General features: G+C 49.8%; 1 protein-coding gene across 1 annotated transcript in view; it reads right to left on the reverse strand.

Annotated features, from left to right (window-relative positions):
• The window catches only part of SHB (SH2 domain containing adaptor protein B), a 126906-nt gene extending 123125 nt beyond the window's left edge, over positions 1 to 3781 (reverse strand). The window contains exon 1 of the mRNA XM_080668987.1: positions 2476 to 3781. Within this exon, the coding sequence (XP_080525113.1) occupies positions 2476 to 3189 (714 nt within the window). The 5' untranslated portion in view covers positions 3190 to 3781. The remainder of the gene's footprint in view (positions 1 to 2475) is intronic.
• Between the last annotated feature and the right edge of the window lie 13866 nt (positions 3782 to 17647).

A 17647-nucleotide genomic window follows, 5' to 3' on the forward strand; every position in this document is an offset into this window, starting at 1 on the left:
CACCTGGTTGCCCTGACCAGTTTGGCTCAGTGGATAGAGCGTTGGCCTGCGGACTGAAGGGTCCCAGGTTCGATTCCAGTCAAGGGCATGTACCTTGGTTGCGGGCACATCCCCAGTAGCGGGTATGCAGGAGGCAGCTGATCAATGTTTCTCTCTCATCGATGTTTCTAACTCTCTATCCCTCTCCCTTCCTCTCTGTAAAAATTCAATAAAATATATTAAAAGAAAGAAAGAAAGAAAAAACACCTGGTAGCCTCAATTCCTCAGCATATGGAATGGGAACAACTTCTCAAAAGATCAAAGGGCTTGAAGTCACAACCCAATAGGTGAAATGCAGCCCCGAGATCTTTTCCAAAAAAATTGTATTTGCTCACATCACTTAATCCATTCCTTGGCCCTCACTGTGCTTAACCTCCCTGCCCCTGCCCCTGCTGTCCCTCTGGGGACAAACTCTCACCTCTCAATTCCAGCTACAGGAACTTTACCTGCAGCTCCCTGAAGCACCAGGCTTTCCTCTGCAGCCAAGGTCAACACCCCTCCCCCATGATAAAGGCCCTCCCAGACCACCCCTCCCCTTCAGTCCCAGGTAACACAAAGCCCCATCACAGCAGTCCTCATGTACACTTCAGCCTGGGACACAGCATTCAACTACAGGGGCCGCTTCAGCACTGAGCAAGGGAGGGCACATGAAGACCCATGAGAAATAATTGATGGCAGAATGAAGCCAAGTCTTAAATATACTTGACATTCCAGCTATAAAGCATTATTCTTCAGTATTTGACATAGTCTTAATTGTAAGTAGGAAAAAATGTTTACTAAAGTTTTGAAAGCCATAAAAGAAGACTTTAGTGAGCAGGCAGAATGACCAGCAGCGGGAGAGAAAGGAGATTTGCCTACCTGGCAGGTGGCCATGGAGTAAAAAGGCAGATTCAGGGAGTCCAGCACCTTTGGCTGTGACTCGCCTGATAGCTAGGCCGGGCCTTCCTGGCACCTTCCATACCCAGGAATTTTAGGTTCTCCCAGGTCAGCACCTAGATAAGCCTGGACCATGCATAAGGTGGTAGGGAGCCTCTTTGGTGTTCCCCTTACAGGTTCAACTACAAGCCCATGATTCCGGAGGCTCACAGAGAAATCTCCCCTTCCCCAAAGCAGCATCTGGGTGGCCACCTGGCTACTAGCTTCTTGTCATCTAGATGAGACATCCTGGGTGCTTAGGAAGCCCAAAGTCCATGCTTCTGAGGTGTGGTCCCAAACTGACCCCGGGCAGAGGTGGGATCCACCACAGACTGCCCAGGCTGTCTTCAGCAGACCAATTGGGAAAGGGATACTCTGGGGACCTGGGACCTCAGAGAGAGAAAGCCAGGTAGAAAAATTAAAGGTGGGTAACCCCTTACTCCTCCCCACAGGAAAACACAAAAGATCCGTTTCCAAGCACCAGCTGGTAGGTAGGAGCCTTTCTCCCACCTGGCTGGACATCTAGTCCTAAAAGGAACTCAGACTCTTTATCAGTCTCCCCCTACCCTGCCTGGGCAAAAGTTTACAAGAGGGACAGCCACCTGACAGCCATAGCAGGACACGGCCTCAGATGTAATCAAAACACTGCCCTCCACCAGAAGATGGAACAAGTATTATTTTATGGGGAAAGGGAGGCTCACAGAAGTGTGAAGGGGAGGAGAGGGCCCAGTCTGGCTGTAATTAACTGGCCTGCTTCAAAGGGGGAATCAAGATGGCCTGATATGTAAGGCACAGAGTTGTCAGAGTTGTCCCCCTCACCTCTGGGACAGTGTGGGGTAGAAGTAGGGTCAGGAAGGAAGGTGAGGATTGGAGGGGTGGGTCTCCTATCAGCAGAGCCGAAGGGCGGACCCCCTCCCGGAAAAGCTGGCTTGGTTTCAGGGGCAGCTCCAGCACAAAAGACAGCCCGCATTTGGCTCCGGGGGTGGGGCAGCGCTGGGCGTTTAGTGGGATTTACATATGCACTTTTAGAGACAGCCGGGCCCGGATCTACCACCAGGAATGCAGTGTAATTCGGGGCGAGTCCCTCCCCAGCTCTGGACCGGTTTCCCATCAATAGACTGGGGGGAGTAAGGGAAGAGGAGATAGACAAGAGTAAGCGCTCTTTTAAGTCGGTGACAGCTCTGACTCTGACTTTACTCCTCGGGGGCGGGAAGGGCTGGCTGGGTGTCTCGTTCTTGGGCAAGGCCGGGCGGGGCTTTCTCGTCAGGCAACTTCTCAAGCGGGCACCTGGCTGTGGGCTCAGAGAGGGGACGTTTTGGGAGCAGCAGAGAAAGTGGGTGTTTCAGGAGGCCGACGATCCGGGGGGAAAGTGCGTGGAGGGGGCAGAATCAGGAAGGAACGTGGGAGTCCTGACCCCAGGGTCTTAGCAAGAAGTTGTTGATATAGGGACTCGAAACCGAGGCAGTGCCTCAGTTTCCCCATGGGCACAGTGGCCCTGGAAGAGGCCAAGGGGCGCCTTACCTTCTCCTTCTTGCCGGACCCGCTCTCCTCCGCGGCCGAGGCAGCACACTTGTTGAGCAGTTTTTTGCCTCCACAGGCTGTGGGGCTCCAAGTGCGGCCGCCCGAGCAGGCACCCCCCGGGGGATCCCCGGCACTGCCCACAGCGCTCTCCACCTTGATGAGGCGATGCTTGGGGGAGATGTAGCGCACCTCGGCCGGCGTGGCTGGGCGCCGCTCGCTGCTGCTGCGGTAGAGGTGCGGGGAGCCGGAGGACGAGGACGAGGATGCTGCGGCGCCCGCACCAGAGGAGGCACAGCAGCAGCCCGCGGCGCCCGACGCGGACGAGGCGGAGAAAGCGCGCTGGCCCCCGCCCGGCTCCCCGCTGCCGCCGCAGTAGTCCAGGCGGCACATAGCGCGCAGTTTGCGCAGCGACGAGCCGGGGCCGTTGTAGGGGTCTTCGAAGTCGCGCTCCTTCTGTGCGCGGTAGGCGCGGATGAGGTCGCTCGTGCTGCCGCTGTCGTCGGGCAGCGATCCCGACAAGGCCGAGAAACAGGAGGCGGCGGCCGGACCGCAGGACGCCGAGGAGGACGCGGAGGCCTGCGGCACGGCTTGGGGGGGCTGCGAGGGCCGCTCACCCCGGCGCCGCTGCTCGCGGTAGTCGGGCCGCGGCGGCTGTGGGGGGCTCTTGGTCTTGCTGTTGCCCAAGCTGAAGTACTTGTTCAGCCACTTGGCCATGGCGAGAGGCCGCCTAGGGCCGCGGCACGGGAGCCAGGTCCACGGCCGCGGCCATTCGGGGGGCAGCGCAGCCGCCCAGGTCCCTTGGCGCCCCGGCCCCGGCGGGGGGCGTCCGGGGCGCCTGCTCCCGACGCCAAGTTCAAGTTCTCTCCGCCGCCTCCTGTCGGTGGCTCCCGGGCTCCGGCAGCTGCAGCACCGCCCTCCGCCTCCGCCGCGCGCTGCCGGGGCTTCGGATCTGGAGCCCCTCGCGGGAGCGTCTCATGGGATCCCGGCCCACGGCCCCGCCGAGAGCGAAAGGCCCGGGCGCCCCCCGCCTCGGACGCTCTATCGTGCGCTCCGCTGCGGAGCGCGCTGCTGCCCCGTCGGAGGCACAGCCTCCGCCTTGGCCGGGATCCTGGCTGCTAAGCGAACTTGTCGGCGTCCTCGGCCCCCCTTCTTCCTTTCCGAGAGCGCTGGGGCGATCCTAGCCCCACAGCCGGAAAGCGAGCGACGGAGGGAGGCAGCCGGCGCCCTGCCGAGCCCGCGCGCCCGTGCCCGTCCCGGCGGCGCCTGCCGCTACCGCTGCCGCCACCTCCCGAACCGCCGCGTGTGTGACACTCGGGCCGCCAGAACCCGCCCCGCACCGCGGTCCCGCCCTCTCCGGGCCGGCGCTCGCCCCGCCCCCACCCCGCCCAGCAGGCCACGCCCCTTCCCCCCAGGAGCCCGGCCGCCAGACCTTGGCCCAAGCCCCGCCCCCTTGCGCCCGGGTCTCCGCCGGCGCACTTCTCCTCCTCAGCACTCGCCACCTCCCGCGGTCGCCTCGGCGCCAGCTTCGGGATCAGGCCTGAGGGCGCCGGGGTCCCGCGGCGCTGCCAGCCCCGCCAGGTTTTCAGCCCGCCGCCGCCTGAGGCGAGAGGTAGCCATCCTTTAGCCTACCACGCTCGGAGACCAAACCCGTCCGCATCCCCAGGGACCCTCGCGCTGTGTACCCAGGGCGTCCCCACTGTTGGGTAGGGTGCAAAGGTGGATTAACGGGGAACATTTCTAGTTTACAGCGCGACCCGCCGGGGGAAATGTGGTGCAGAGACCCCTTAGGGACAGAGTGGCTATCCCCTTCTTAAAGGGACGGAGACTCCGGTTCAGGCCAGGTGTGCCAGATCTTCGGAGTAATCTATGCTAATGAGGGTATTAGCAATCCAGCTGGAGGTTGCGGCCGGGAGAGGCGGCTGGGGCACTGCCCTGCACCAATCCGAGGGCCAGGCTAAGGAGAGGTCGGAATGTTTGCTTACCTTTTCACCTCTGAGGTAGTCGTGGTTTTAACCCTGTTCACGGCCTGCCTGGCGGAGCAAGCTGTGGGAATGTTTAATGCCCAAATTGTAAGAGCTGACAAGACTCCATTTAATCCAGGGTCCTCCTTTTGCAGATGGAGAAACTGAGGCCCAGAGAAAGTCACTCAGGTACACTGTGCGCCAGTTCTCCCTTCTGGTGGCTCCGAAATGATGTCATTTACACTCATCTCTACTTTGCAACTTAAGATCGTCCTTTGATTATTAATAAAAAATGAGGAAACTGAGGCAGAGGGAGGGGCCCAGCTTGCTTTTCAGGGCAGCGACATGCTCCAGGTAGAGACAAGAACTGCCTGGAAATGAGGTAACTGCCACTAGAGCTGGTGTTCCTTTGAATTTGGCTGGGCAAGCCCCAGAATTTGACTTACCTTAAGGTCTGAGAACTGAAATCTGAGAAATTCTCTAAGAAATCTTACAGCACAGATTTTTTAAAAATCTCAACTTGCTTCCTGTATATTATAGATAGGCATTGGGAGAGTCTGTTTTTTCCTTTGTCCTAGCAACAAGACCAGAGGCTTTTTTGTCCAGGACACAGCCCTGGCCACACTAGAGGTGGAGGTCAGACTCTGAGTCTGGACAGGAAAGGATCAACAGCTGTTTACTGTTCCTCTCCTTACTCTTCCTGAGGCCACAGTTGCAAAGTGGCAGAACTGGGACTCAGACTTGGGTCTTACTCTGAGTCCTGTGCTCTGTCCACTCAGCCGCACACAATGAAGCCACGGAATAGACTGCAAATTGTCCTTTCCCGATCAAGTTATTTGTTCTTTCCCTCTTTGCTCAGATGGTACTATCACCTACGAGCCAGAAAAATGTTTCAGACCCACACAGTTACAGACACCATCGCAGATTATACAACTCCTTCATTGTCGTGTGTGTGTGTGTGTGTGTGTGTGTGTGTTTGTGTGTGTGTGTGTGTGATGTGTCTAGGGCAGTGGTTCTCAACCTTTCTAATGCCGGGACCCTTTAATACAGTTTCTCATGTTGTGGTGACCCCCAACCATAAAATTATTTTCGTTGTTACTTCATAACTGTAATTTTGCTACTGTTATGAATCGTAATGTAAATATCTGTGTTTTCCAATGGTCTTAGGCAACCCACAGGTTGAGAACCGCTGCTGTAAGCCTAAGACCATCGGAAAACACAGATATTTACATTACGATTAACAGTAGCAAAATTACAGTTATTAAAGGGTCGCGGCATTAGAAATGTTGAGAACCACTGGTCTAGGGCAGTGGTCAGCAAACTCATTAGTCATCAGGGCCAAATATCAACAGTACAACGATTGAAATTTCTTTTGAGAGCCAAATTTTTTAAACTTAATCTTCTTCTAACGCCACTTTTTCAAAATAGACTCACCCAGGCCGTGGTATTTTGTGGAAGAGCCACACTCAAGGGGCCAAAGAGCCGCATGTGGCTCGCGAGCCGCAGTTTACCGACCACTGGTCTAGGGGATGGTGGAAGGACCCAGAAGTTGACCTGGACTAAGATGTTTATTTTGGGTATTCCTAGACTTAAATATCTCAAATTACATTCTAAGTCATTCTGCTGCTCTGTAAGCACTTAATTATCCTGCAAGTAAGGGAGGCCCGAATAGAAAAACTGAAGGACATTCTCATTTAAGTCCCACCTTTCAACCAACCACAAATCTTCTCTGGCTCCCTCCCTCCCCTCCCATTTCTGCTTCTAGGCTCAGGAAGGAAGATCAGCAGATCCTGGCAACAGGCCAGGTGACCCGGGACAAGAGAGTCCTCTCCAGGATCTGGAAATGTGTTCCCTGCATGTGGGTTGCACATGGAAGCATTGTCTCTGCCTTTTTCAAAGGGTTAGGAAGAAACGTTGTATTTTACAACTTGTTTTTTTCATTTCACTTTCAGCAGGCCATGGGATCAGACCCACTTTTCCATGTGATACCTTGGCTGGGGTGTAATTTGCAAGCCAAAATTATTGTAATACTATAGTATTATGCCAAGAACTTCCAGCACACTTGTGTATCTGCTTAACCCCTACACGGTCTGTATGTAATTAACCCTACTCAGCATCCCAGCGATCTGGTGTATATTCCCAGTTTATAGATGGGGTAACAGGCCTAAGGTGGTATTTACTTTAAGCAGGCAACAAAGACATGGGTGTTTTTCTTTGGGAACTAGTAGAGACACATCTTACTAGACTCAGAGTCAGCGTCATTATTCTGAAAGGAAACAGAAAAGTTTCCTAAGCACAATTTTGGAGAAGTAGTGTGTCAGGTCATTAGAGGAGACAGGGCCTTGCAGGAAAAGGATCCCAGCACTGGGAGGCTTACAGCTGGACAGTCTCTTTTCAGAGAGCCCGCCTCTCTGTTCTCAGAAGGAAAACTGGGAGCCATGAAGGGAAGAGATTGAGTTAAGAAGCACAGCTGGGATTGGCACCCAGTCTCTTGACATCACAAACCCGACACTATGTCCATCATTCTTGGCATTTTCTTACTGGAAGGATTAGGTATGGCCCTATTGCAGTTTCTGCCCTCTCTCGACTTCTCACTTTAGACCAAGATGGGGACATGGCATCTCTTTTTTCTGTGCCTCCCTCCAGTACCTGGAGGTAGACTATACATTGGTAGAGGCCTGGAAAAATTGTGCCACCAACCAGACAGACTCATCTACTTTTTTCATTTCAGTCCACCAAATGTTAATGTCAGTTCCCTGCCGTGTGCCAGGCCCCAGGGAAGGAAGGAGTCTGGATCAGAAGCATAGATTTGGAAGTCGTTAGGGCTCAGTGAAGATCTGAAGCAATGATGACTATCCGTCATCATTGACACCTTCTTTCATTCCTACTCCATGCTACCCATGAGCAAGGAATATGCAGAACCCTACCACATATCTCAGCTGCCTCCAACTGTCCTTCATCTCTTGCCTGTGTCATTGCAGGTGTCTCTTACTCATTTCCCTGCGTCTGTCTCAGCAGCCAGTGATCCTATTAAAAGAATATGTTTATGGCTCTCTGCTCAAATTTCCCATTAAATCCCCATTTCCCTAATAGTACATGCCCAAATCCTCACAGGGCTTATCATAAGGCCTTACACGATCTCGTCCCCTTAAATTTCTGACCTCACCTGTCTTTTCTCCTGCTCCAAGCAGGCTGCCTCTTCCTTGGGCCTTTTGCACTAGCTCTCCTAGCCTGGCATGCTTTTGCCCAGCTGTCGCCATGACTCGCCCCTCAGTCCCTTCAGGTTTTATTTAAATATCACTACTCGGTGAGGCCTCCCTTGGGCAACATATCTAGAATTGTCCCCACTCAACAATTAGTATCACTCATCCCCATTTCACACACAGCATATTTTACTGATTTTTCTTGTTTATTCATTGTCTTGCCCCATGACGGGAAAGAGATCTTTCCTCTTTGTTGACTGCATATCTCCAGCATCCAGAACAGTGATTGACACCTAGGAAGCACCCAATAAATATTTGGTGAATGAGTGAATGTGAGTGGTTGATCATGAAGGGTAGGATGGCAAAGTGCTAAAGCTTGACATTTCTGTCTGCCTCAGAACTGGTGCTTGTGGCTATTAGCTTTGGTCTGGAGGTGGGAACATGTCAGACTTGCTGTGTTCTGGGATTCTGTTCCCAGATCATCTCTCTCTCTCTCTTTTTATTTTATTTATTTTATTTTTATATATATATATATATATATATATATATATATATATATATTATTGATTTCAGAGAGAGGGAGAGAGAGAGAGAGAAATATCAATGATGAGAGAGAATCATTGATCCGCTGCCTCCTGCATGCCTCCTACTGCTCAACCCTGGCATGTGCCCTGACCAGGAATGGAACCATGACCTCCTGGTTCATAGGTCAATGTTCAACTGCTGAGCAATACCAGCCAAGCTATTTTTTTATTAACATTACTAGAGGCCTGGTGCATGAAATTCATGCATGGGGTGGGGTGGGGGATGTCCCTCAGCCCAGCCTGCACCCTCTCCAATCTGGGACCCCTCAAGGGATGTCCTACTGCCCGTTTAGGCCCGATCCCGGTAGGATCGGGCCTAAACGGGCAGTAGGACATCCCTCTCACAATCCAGGACTGCTGGCTCCCAACTGCTAACCTGCTTGCCTTCCTGATTGCCCCTAACCGCCTCTGCCTGCCAGCCTGATCACCCCTAACCACTCCTCTGCCAGCCTGATTGATGCCTAACTGCTCCCCTGCCAGCCTGTTTTCCCCTAACTGCCCTCCCCTGCAGGCCTGGTCCCCCCCAGCTGCTCTCCCCTGCTGGCCTGGTCCCTCCCAACTGCCCTCCCCTGCTGGCCATCTTGTGGTGGCCATTCTGTGTCAACATGGGGGCAGCCATCTTTGACCACATGGGGGCAGCCATCTTGTGTGTTGGAGTGATGGTCAATCTGCATATTACTCTTTTATTAGATAGGATAGAGGCCTGGTGCCTGGGTGGGGGCCAGCTGGTTTGCCCTGAAGGGTGTCCTGGATCAGGGTGGGGGTTCTCTTGGGGTGTGGGGCGGCCTGGGCAAGGGGCCTGTGGTGGTTTGCAGGCCAACCATGCCCCCCAGCGACCCAAGTGGAGGCCCTGATATCTGGGATTTATTTATCTTCTATAATTGAAACTTTGTAGCCTTGAGTGGAGGCCTGGGCCGGCCAGGGTGTGTGGAAAGCTTGGCTTCCTCCATTGCCGGGGAAACCCAAGCCTCCTACTCTCTCTGTGGCCGCAGTCATCTTGGTTGGGTTAATTTGCATACTTGCTCCTGATTGGCTGGTGGGCGTGGCTTCTGGGTATAGAGGAGTGATGGTTAATTTGCACATCACCCTTTTATTAGATAGGATTACAGATGTTCCCCATTTCTCTCCCTTTGCCTCCTTCCACTCTACCCTGCCCTCCTGTCTCTCAGGCTCTAACCACACTGTTATCTGTGTCCATGTGCTATGCATATGTGTTCTTGGGTGGCAATTCTCTTTACCTTCTTTTGTCCAGTTCACCCCACCCATCTCCCCTCTGGCATCTGTCAGTCTGTGCCATGCATCCACGACTCTCGTTCTATTTTGTTCATCAGTTTATTTTGTTCATTAGATTCAACATATAAGTGAGATCATATGGTAGTTGTCTTTCACTGACTGGCTTTTTTTGCTTCAAATTATAATTTCCAGGTCTATCTATGCTGTTGCAAAAGGCAAAGACCGTGTCTCTTAAGTGGAGAAAGCAGAACGAGAATCTTCCCTGTCTTCCTAGCATCCAGATGGGGCTCCAGGAGGGTTGTGGCGCCCAGGCAGCCTCTTCCACACAAGTCCCTGTCATGCTGACATGCAAGCCTGTCTGCAGTGTCGCTGAGCCAGCTGTTGTTCCCTCCACCTCAGGTACAACTAATCTTAGGAATCTCATTACTGGTTGAAAGATAATCCTCTGTATCTAGATTAAAGGCTGTGTTTTGACCATTACCGCACATTGAGCATTGAGCCGACAGTTTAATTGAGCTGTTTATGCCGCTGCCTTGATCTCTTCCCAGAGAATTTACAACTAATTCCGAGTGTCTCTACGAATTAAGTGGGCCTCTCCCAACATGCTTTGCCTGTAGTTTGCCTGTGCCAAATCCCACTTGTCCTTGTGTTACCCAATTATGGGCTCTCAGCTCACAGCTGTCTCTGGCTGGTACCACTTCCAGCCCACTTCCTCCCTGAGGTGGACTTAAGAATATGGCCCTGAGAATGGCCATAGCCCAGGACAACCTCTGTGATATCTGCAACAGAAAGGTGGGTGGAGGTGAGAATTGAAAAGGGAGTAGAAAAGACAGAGTTCCTGTCTACCCCTTTGAAGTCACCTCCAGGCAACTGACAATAACCCCCTAACAAGGAAAGGGTATAAGTACCTTTAGCACAGTTAAGTGTGATGGAAGGAAAAGAATTCTGGACTGAGGTCAAGACTTCCTCTGTGTCTTCTGGGACTCTTGGTGTTAATGTTTATGAAATGGGACCTGGCAGGTCATTGTTTCTCATTCTGTGTTATGGAAGTGTCTAAGGGGAGGGATGCCATATTTAGGGGAAAAAAAAAAAAGCAATAACATTAAAGGACATCCATGCAATATTTGGGACATACTTATAGTAAAATATTATTAGTTGTTTATAGAAATTCAAATTTAACTGGGTATCCTATATTTTATCCGGGGATCTCAAGGGTCCCTGTGGAGGATAAAGAAGGCTCCCCACCCCTAGCCCAGCTAATGAGATGGACAACAGCAGACATTTACAACCTCTGCTGAACATTATAATTACCTACAGCGTTTATACAATGCCCAGTGACCAGTCTGTATTTCAGACCAATTAAATCAGAATGGGGGAGGGGGGCCGGGGTAGATTCAGGCATTTGTCGTTTGTTTGTTTGTTTGTTTTTAAATCTCCCTAGTTGAGTCCAATGTGGAGCCAGGTTTGAAAACCACTGGACTGGAGCATGGGGTTCTCAAAAGTGAGGTCCCTAGGCCAGAGAATCAGCTTCACCTGAGAGCCTGTTAGAAATACAAATTGTCCTTTTGACTTTCAGTTCTTCAGAACCAGAGATGGAGGGTATAGGGCGGGGGTGCTCAGCAAGCCCACCAGGTGATTCTGCTGTAGCTACAGTCTGAGAGCCAGTTGGAAAGTCCCTTTGATGAGAATAGGGCTCCGTCCTTTGGGGCCTGATGTACAAATGGGTGCTAGGAAAGCAAATTAGTTAAATTGTTTGGCAATGTTGCACCTCAGTGGTCAAACTGCCTGTCCTCTGGCAGTTGCAGGGTAAATTATGGAGTTTGAAAACGCTCTGAGTTGCAGTGGCTTTTCAGTCCCAAACATCAGCCTGATGGCAGTCTTCAAGGCCACCATTGGTACCTGGAGCTTACTGGCAGTAGAACAAATTAGGGCAGAAGAGCCAGAAATGGACCATAGGTGTCTGAGGACATAAAGTCACCTCAGGTCAGGCATCAGGTAGCCTGAAGGCCCAGCAGATGGGGCTTGAAGCATGTGGGCAAAGAGGAAATCAAAAGTGTGGCAGAAAGGAAGCAGGGTTAGGGGACAGTAGGTCAGCCCAGGTCCCAAGGAGGCTGGGGCAGTGAAAATCAGTGATATCTCCAGGGCTGACCACTGCTTCTGTGAGGAGCTAGGACCAGGGCAGGCCTGGCAGACTGGAGGAGGTGGCTGTCAGAGGCAGAGAAGGAAGGCTGTGTTTGTTCTGTTTTGCATTGTTAATTGTTTTGTGTTAAGAAGCAAGTGGCCATCAAGAGCAGAGCAGTGGTTTTCTGCAGCTGAGGAGGATTTAAATACAAGCCCACTAGTGCCATCAGGTTTTCTTCTATGGGGGTCTCACAGACCCAGATTGATGGGTTTCAGGGATACCAGGCGCCCACCATGTGTGACTCTTCTGTCCTTGAAAGACATCTGAAGGGCAGACAGTAGGAGTTGTGCATTATTTATTTCTGTCCACTCCCAGGATGCACTCAGTTCTCACCAAATGCTAGGCCCTGAGTGACTGTGTGTGGAATTGAATCCAGGAGTGATCTAACAAATCATGGCTCTTAAATATGAGTTATCACCTCAAGCCTTAATGAACCACACTGCAGAGAAACCACAGACATTCCCCATGCAAAAAGGCCCTCGTCACCCTTGTAAAATCATTGCAGACTCTTTCCTTGCTGCCTCCCTTTCTCTTTTCCTTGCACCCAGCACCTCTCCTGTGCAAGGCCAGATGCTAGACCAGCCCAGCCCAGCTCCCTCCTGGGGGCTTTGTACACTGTAGGGAACAATAGAGAAAGAAGGGATGCAGCAAACATTGACACCTCAGAGATTACACTTACCTGGGTTCCAATGTGAATGACTTGGTGTGCTGGTGTGTGAAACGATACATCTAAAGAGTTTAATTCAATTCTCATCTCCAAAATAAACTTCCTGAAAGGGTGAAATATTACTTTAAGTCCTACAGTTGGGAAAATGATTTATTTCTTCAATGTTAAACCACACACACAAAAATGCTCTTCTGATGATGCAATTTCCATCCTTCCACTTTGGCTGTAATATTTAGAGACGATTTTTGAAAGTCACTTTCCATGCATAATTTTCTCCTGATATACTTTGTTATTTTTTCCCCCTCTTGAATTAAAATGGTTGACATGCTGCCATTTGAGGCTTTTCTAAGTGGGATGCATTGGTCTCAGCAAGAGCCAGGGAAGAGTTAAAGTTGCAAATGGCTCTCTGTCCCCAATCTGAGTTTGGGGGTGGATTGGGGGTGGAGACTGCCCAATTGTCTGTCCTTCTCTTCCCCTCCCTAGGGCTGAGTACAGGATGTTGAGTCTCCCAAAATAACTCAGACCCTGTGGGTAAATGCCTGCCGGAGTTGGTTTGGAATAGAGGATTCTCAGGATCAGAGGTGAACTTGTGTGGCCAAATGATCTGATCTCCTGGGCTCAAAAGAGGAGCCCAGCCACCTTCTAAGCCAAACGAACAAGCCCTCAGTGGGCTACAGGGAAACCAGGTGACTGCTGTTGGCTTCTTTCACTCAGGTAGCATCCAACAGAGTGACCTTCTCCAGAGAGGTCAGTGGGCATGGCTTGGAGAGACACTGGCAGTTCCAAGTTGGTCATTAGAATTTCTGGAGATTTTGGAGCTTACAAGGCGCTGTAGAATTACCACTTACTGCACATGTCCAGAGGAGGGAACTGTTTGGGTTATGCAGCTTCCCAGAGTCATGGTGAGTGGAGGGGCTCAGAGACCATTCTGATCCCTTTAGTGCTCATGTGTGGATAATGGTGGATTTGGGGGCTCTAGATGGCGGCTCCCTTCACCCCCAAGGCTGGGGCAGCATTTCATTCATAGACTTTGAGTCTGGAGCTGGTGAAGCTCAGAGAGAAACATTGCTTTCTCCCTAAATCTCCTGCTTTTATCTCTATGTACAACCCGATTCGTATTTCCATTTGCTCCCATTTGTGGTGGCTATAACCTTTTTATGTTATTATTAGGTTCTAAGCACAGGAATCCACTTCTTCAGTGGTCCAGTTTTGCTATAAAGTAGAACATCCACAACGGCCGTGGTGAGGGTCAGGAGTGCTCAAACCTGAGTGTGCCTCAGAGTCACCTAGAAGACAGTGTTGGAATGCGCACTCCCAACACCCTGCTGAGAAGCCCATTAGGGTCCTAGTGGGGTCTTGGAGTCTGCAGTTTTACACGAACCACAGTGGATTCTGCTCAGATGGGCCAGTGACCCCACTTTGAGAACCTCTGGCTAGTGTCTGAGCTCCAATCCATGGCACAAGCCAGCAAGTTGTGGGTGGATGCTTTTCTGACTTTTGTCCCTGTGGTTTGACATTCAGAGGGTCAGCCAGCCTTCATCCCAGTGTCCCTGCAGGGTGTCATATTGCTTCAATTGTGCACTCTATAGGGCGCATAGTTGTTCTTATTTATCCTGAGCAAATCTCCCTCCAAGGCCAGTTTAATGGATTCTGAGGTGAACTGGGGATGAGGCAGGAGGAAGGGAGGAGAGCAAATGTGAACACAGAGAACACGGTGCTGGCCACCCTGCTCCAGGCGTCACTCCAATGCTGGCCATCAACACTGCCACTTTGCAGCTGAGGAAAAGGGGGTGCAGAGTTCACACAGCTGGTATGCGGTAGACTCAGGTGTATTCAACTTGAAGACCTTCTTCTTGTCTTTTTTCTTGGGGTGGGGGGGGGGGGCGGGCAGGCGGGGAGGGTTTGAGGGGAAAATGCATGCTCCTAAAATTTTTCCTTCACGTTTTTATTTTGAAAAATTTCAAATTACAGAAAAATTGTAAGAATAATGCAATCTCGGAGAGATCTAAGATGGCGGCATAGGTAAACACCTAAACTGCTGCCTCGCACAACAATTTCAAAACTACAACTAAAAGACAAAACGTCTATCACCCAGAACCACGGGAAAGCTGGCTGAGTGGAAGTTCTACAACTAGAAGGAAAGAGAAAAGAGCATTGAGGGGTGCACAAGCGCTGAAAAGCTGAGGTACAGAGACGCGCGAATCGGGCTGGCGACGGGTGAGTGGGAGCGCTGCTGTTTTCAACCGGAAGGGAGATAAGCTCCCGATTACTCCGAACTCGTTTCTGGGGACATGCGGGGGACCCAAACTCCTACGGGGAGAAGCTGGACTGTCTGCCGTGGGGTCGGAAAGTGAGGGAGGCTTGCTTGCAGGGCTGCGCACAGGAACAATTGTTTATTGTGCTGGGGCGCGGGGTGCGGGGACACGGTCGGAGACGCAGAGCCGCAGAGCCGGCTTACTGGCAGCCATCGCTGTTTGCCACGCCCTAGCCTAGTCACGCCCTGAGACCCCACCCTGCACAATCTCCGAACCCACCCAAGCTCCAAGCAGCGGCTTTAGCATATGAATGGCCTGCCCTATCGCAGCTTAACCTAGCAAACTTGCAGCCCAGGTCAGACAGCTCCAAAACCTCCAAACCCCAAGCAAAGAGGAGAAAACTGTAGTTCTTGCTGTAGCTCCTGCTGGGTGGCCTCAGACAGTAGCTGACCTGCACCCCATTGGAGATCCAGAAGCCAGTGTACCTAGTGGTCAGTGTGAGACACCAGATTTCAACTCCTCACATCCATAAGTGATACATTCAAGAGGCAGACTCAGTGAGCACCAAAGCCCCACTGAAACAAGTCCTGCACCATAAGCGTGTCTCCAGCACAGCAGTTCTTCCATTATAGACACAGCGGGTCCTCACAGCCAATTGGCCTGGAGGTCAATTCCTCCCAGTGTACCAACAGCAATCAAGGCTTAACTACACCAAGACTTTGCACTCAGCCCACAAAGGGGTGTACCAAAGGTGTCCACCTCAGGTGATTGGGGAGGCTGAGCTACTGGCCCCTATAGGTCACCTACCACACAAAGCCACTCCATCAACATAAGGAAGCAACAAAATGCGGAGACAAAGAAATATGTCACGAATGAGAGAAATGGAGGAAAGCAAACTAATGGATGACATAGAGTTCAGAACCACATTTATAAGGTTACTCAAGAATCTTCTAAAAACCGCCGAGAAACTTGATGAGACCTCCAAGGAGCTTAGTGAGACCTTCAAGGACCTTAATGAGAATGCCAAAAAAATGGAAAAGGACCAGTCAGAAATTAAGCATACACTGTCTGAAATAAAGAATATACAGAAACTCAACTGTAGATCAATGTACTCCAAGAATCAAACCAAAGATCTGAAATATGAGGAAACAAAAAACACCCAACCAGAAAAACAAAAAGAAAAAATCCCAAAATATGAAGATAGTGTAAGGAGCCTCTGGGACAACTTTAAGCGTACCAACATCCAAATTTTTGGGGTGCCAGAAGAAGAGAAAGAGCAAAATATTGAAAACCTATTAGAAGAAATAATGACAGAAAACTTTCCCTACCTGGTGAAAGAAATAGACTTACAAGTTCAGGAAGCACACAGAACCCCATACAAGAGGAATCCAAAGAGGACCACACCAAGACACATCATAATTAAAATGCCAAGAGCAAAAGACAAAGAATATTAAAAGCAGCAAGAGAAAAACGGTTAGTTACCTACAAGGGAGCACCCATACGACTGTCAGCTGATTTCTCGGCAGAAACTATGCAGGCCAGAAGGGAGTGGCAAGAAATATTCAAAGTGATGAACAGCAAGAACCTACAACCAAGATTACTCTACCCAGCAAAGCTATCATTCAGAGTTGAAGGTCAGATAAAGAGCTTCACAGATAAGAAAAAGCTAAAGGAGTTCATCACCACCAAACCAGGATTACATGAAATGCTGAAGGGTATTCTTTAAGAAGAGGAAGAAGAACAAAAAGGTAAAGATAAAAATTATGAACAACAAAATGACATCAAATACATACCTACCAACAAGTGAATCTAAAAATCAAGTGAATAAAAAATCTGAAGAACAGAATGGACTGGTGAATATAATAGAATCAGGGACATAGAAAGGGAGTGGACTGACAATTCTCAGGGGGGAGGGGGTGTGAGGTGTGCGGGAAGAGACTGGACAAAAAGCTTACACCTATGGATGAAGACAGTGGCGGGGGGTAAGGGTATGGGGTGGGGTGGGGAATCAGGTGGAGGGGAGCTAAGGGGAAAAAAAGAGGAACACCTGTAATAATCTGAACAATAAAGATTTATTAAAAAAAAAAAAGAATAATGCAATTTCACAGACCCTTTCATTGTTAGCATTTTGCCACATCTGCACCCTCTCTATTTATCATAATTTTGCTAATCCGTTTGAGAATTACTTGGAAATATTGTATTGATTTACTCCTAAATATTTCAACTCATCTCCAAAGAAAGGGGCATTCTTCCACAACACCTCAATAAAATTGTCACTTGGGAAGGAAATAGTAACATGAACACATTACTATTTAATATCTGTTTTACTTTACCAATTGTTTATAAAATATCCTTGATAGCGTTGTTTGTTTGATTCAACATCCAATCCAGGTTACTCACTGCATTTAGTTGTCACACCTCTTTAGTCATTTTTTTTTTTTTCATCTAGGATGGTATTTCATCTTTTTTTCCTCTTTAATAATATTGACATTTTGTAAGAGACTAGGCCTGTTGTTTTGGGGAATATCCCTCAATTTGCATTTGTCTCCTCATGATTATATTCTTCTTAGGGCTTCATGTCAGAGAACGAAGGCTTTGCCCTTTTGATTGTACTCCACTGCCTCTTGCCAAGTGGGGATCAAGTTTGACCCTTTGAATTGTTAAAAGGACCAGTGATAGGAAGGAAAGCAGCATAGCTTGGTGGAATGAATGCAGGCCTTCAGAGCAACCTAATCACATTCAAGTGCTGGCTCTGATCTCTAGCTGATTGACCTTGAGCATATCAATTAACATCCCTAAAACCTGGTTTTCTAATTTGTAAATGTAGATGATTTCTGCTTTGCAGGATTGTAACTAACATAAGTAAAGAACCCAGCAGAATATCTGATGTATAATTAATTGTAACTTCATAAATGGCATCTGTTATTATGGTCTTTAATTACAATATACCAAAATATCCTATTTCTTCTTCTAACACATCTCTTAGAGGCACCTTTTTCTGTGTTTTCACATCTCTCCCATTCTTGAGCACCTCTGTTTTCACTTCCTTCCTGTTGCCCACACACTAATATGTCCCTTACATACTAC

The sequence above is a fragment of the Plecotus auritus genome, assembly GCF_963455305.1.
Source record: "Plecotus auritus genome assembly, chromosome: 5".
NCBI lineage: Eukaryota > Metazoa > Chordata > Mammalia > Chiroptera > Vespertilionidae > Plecotus > Plecotus auritus.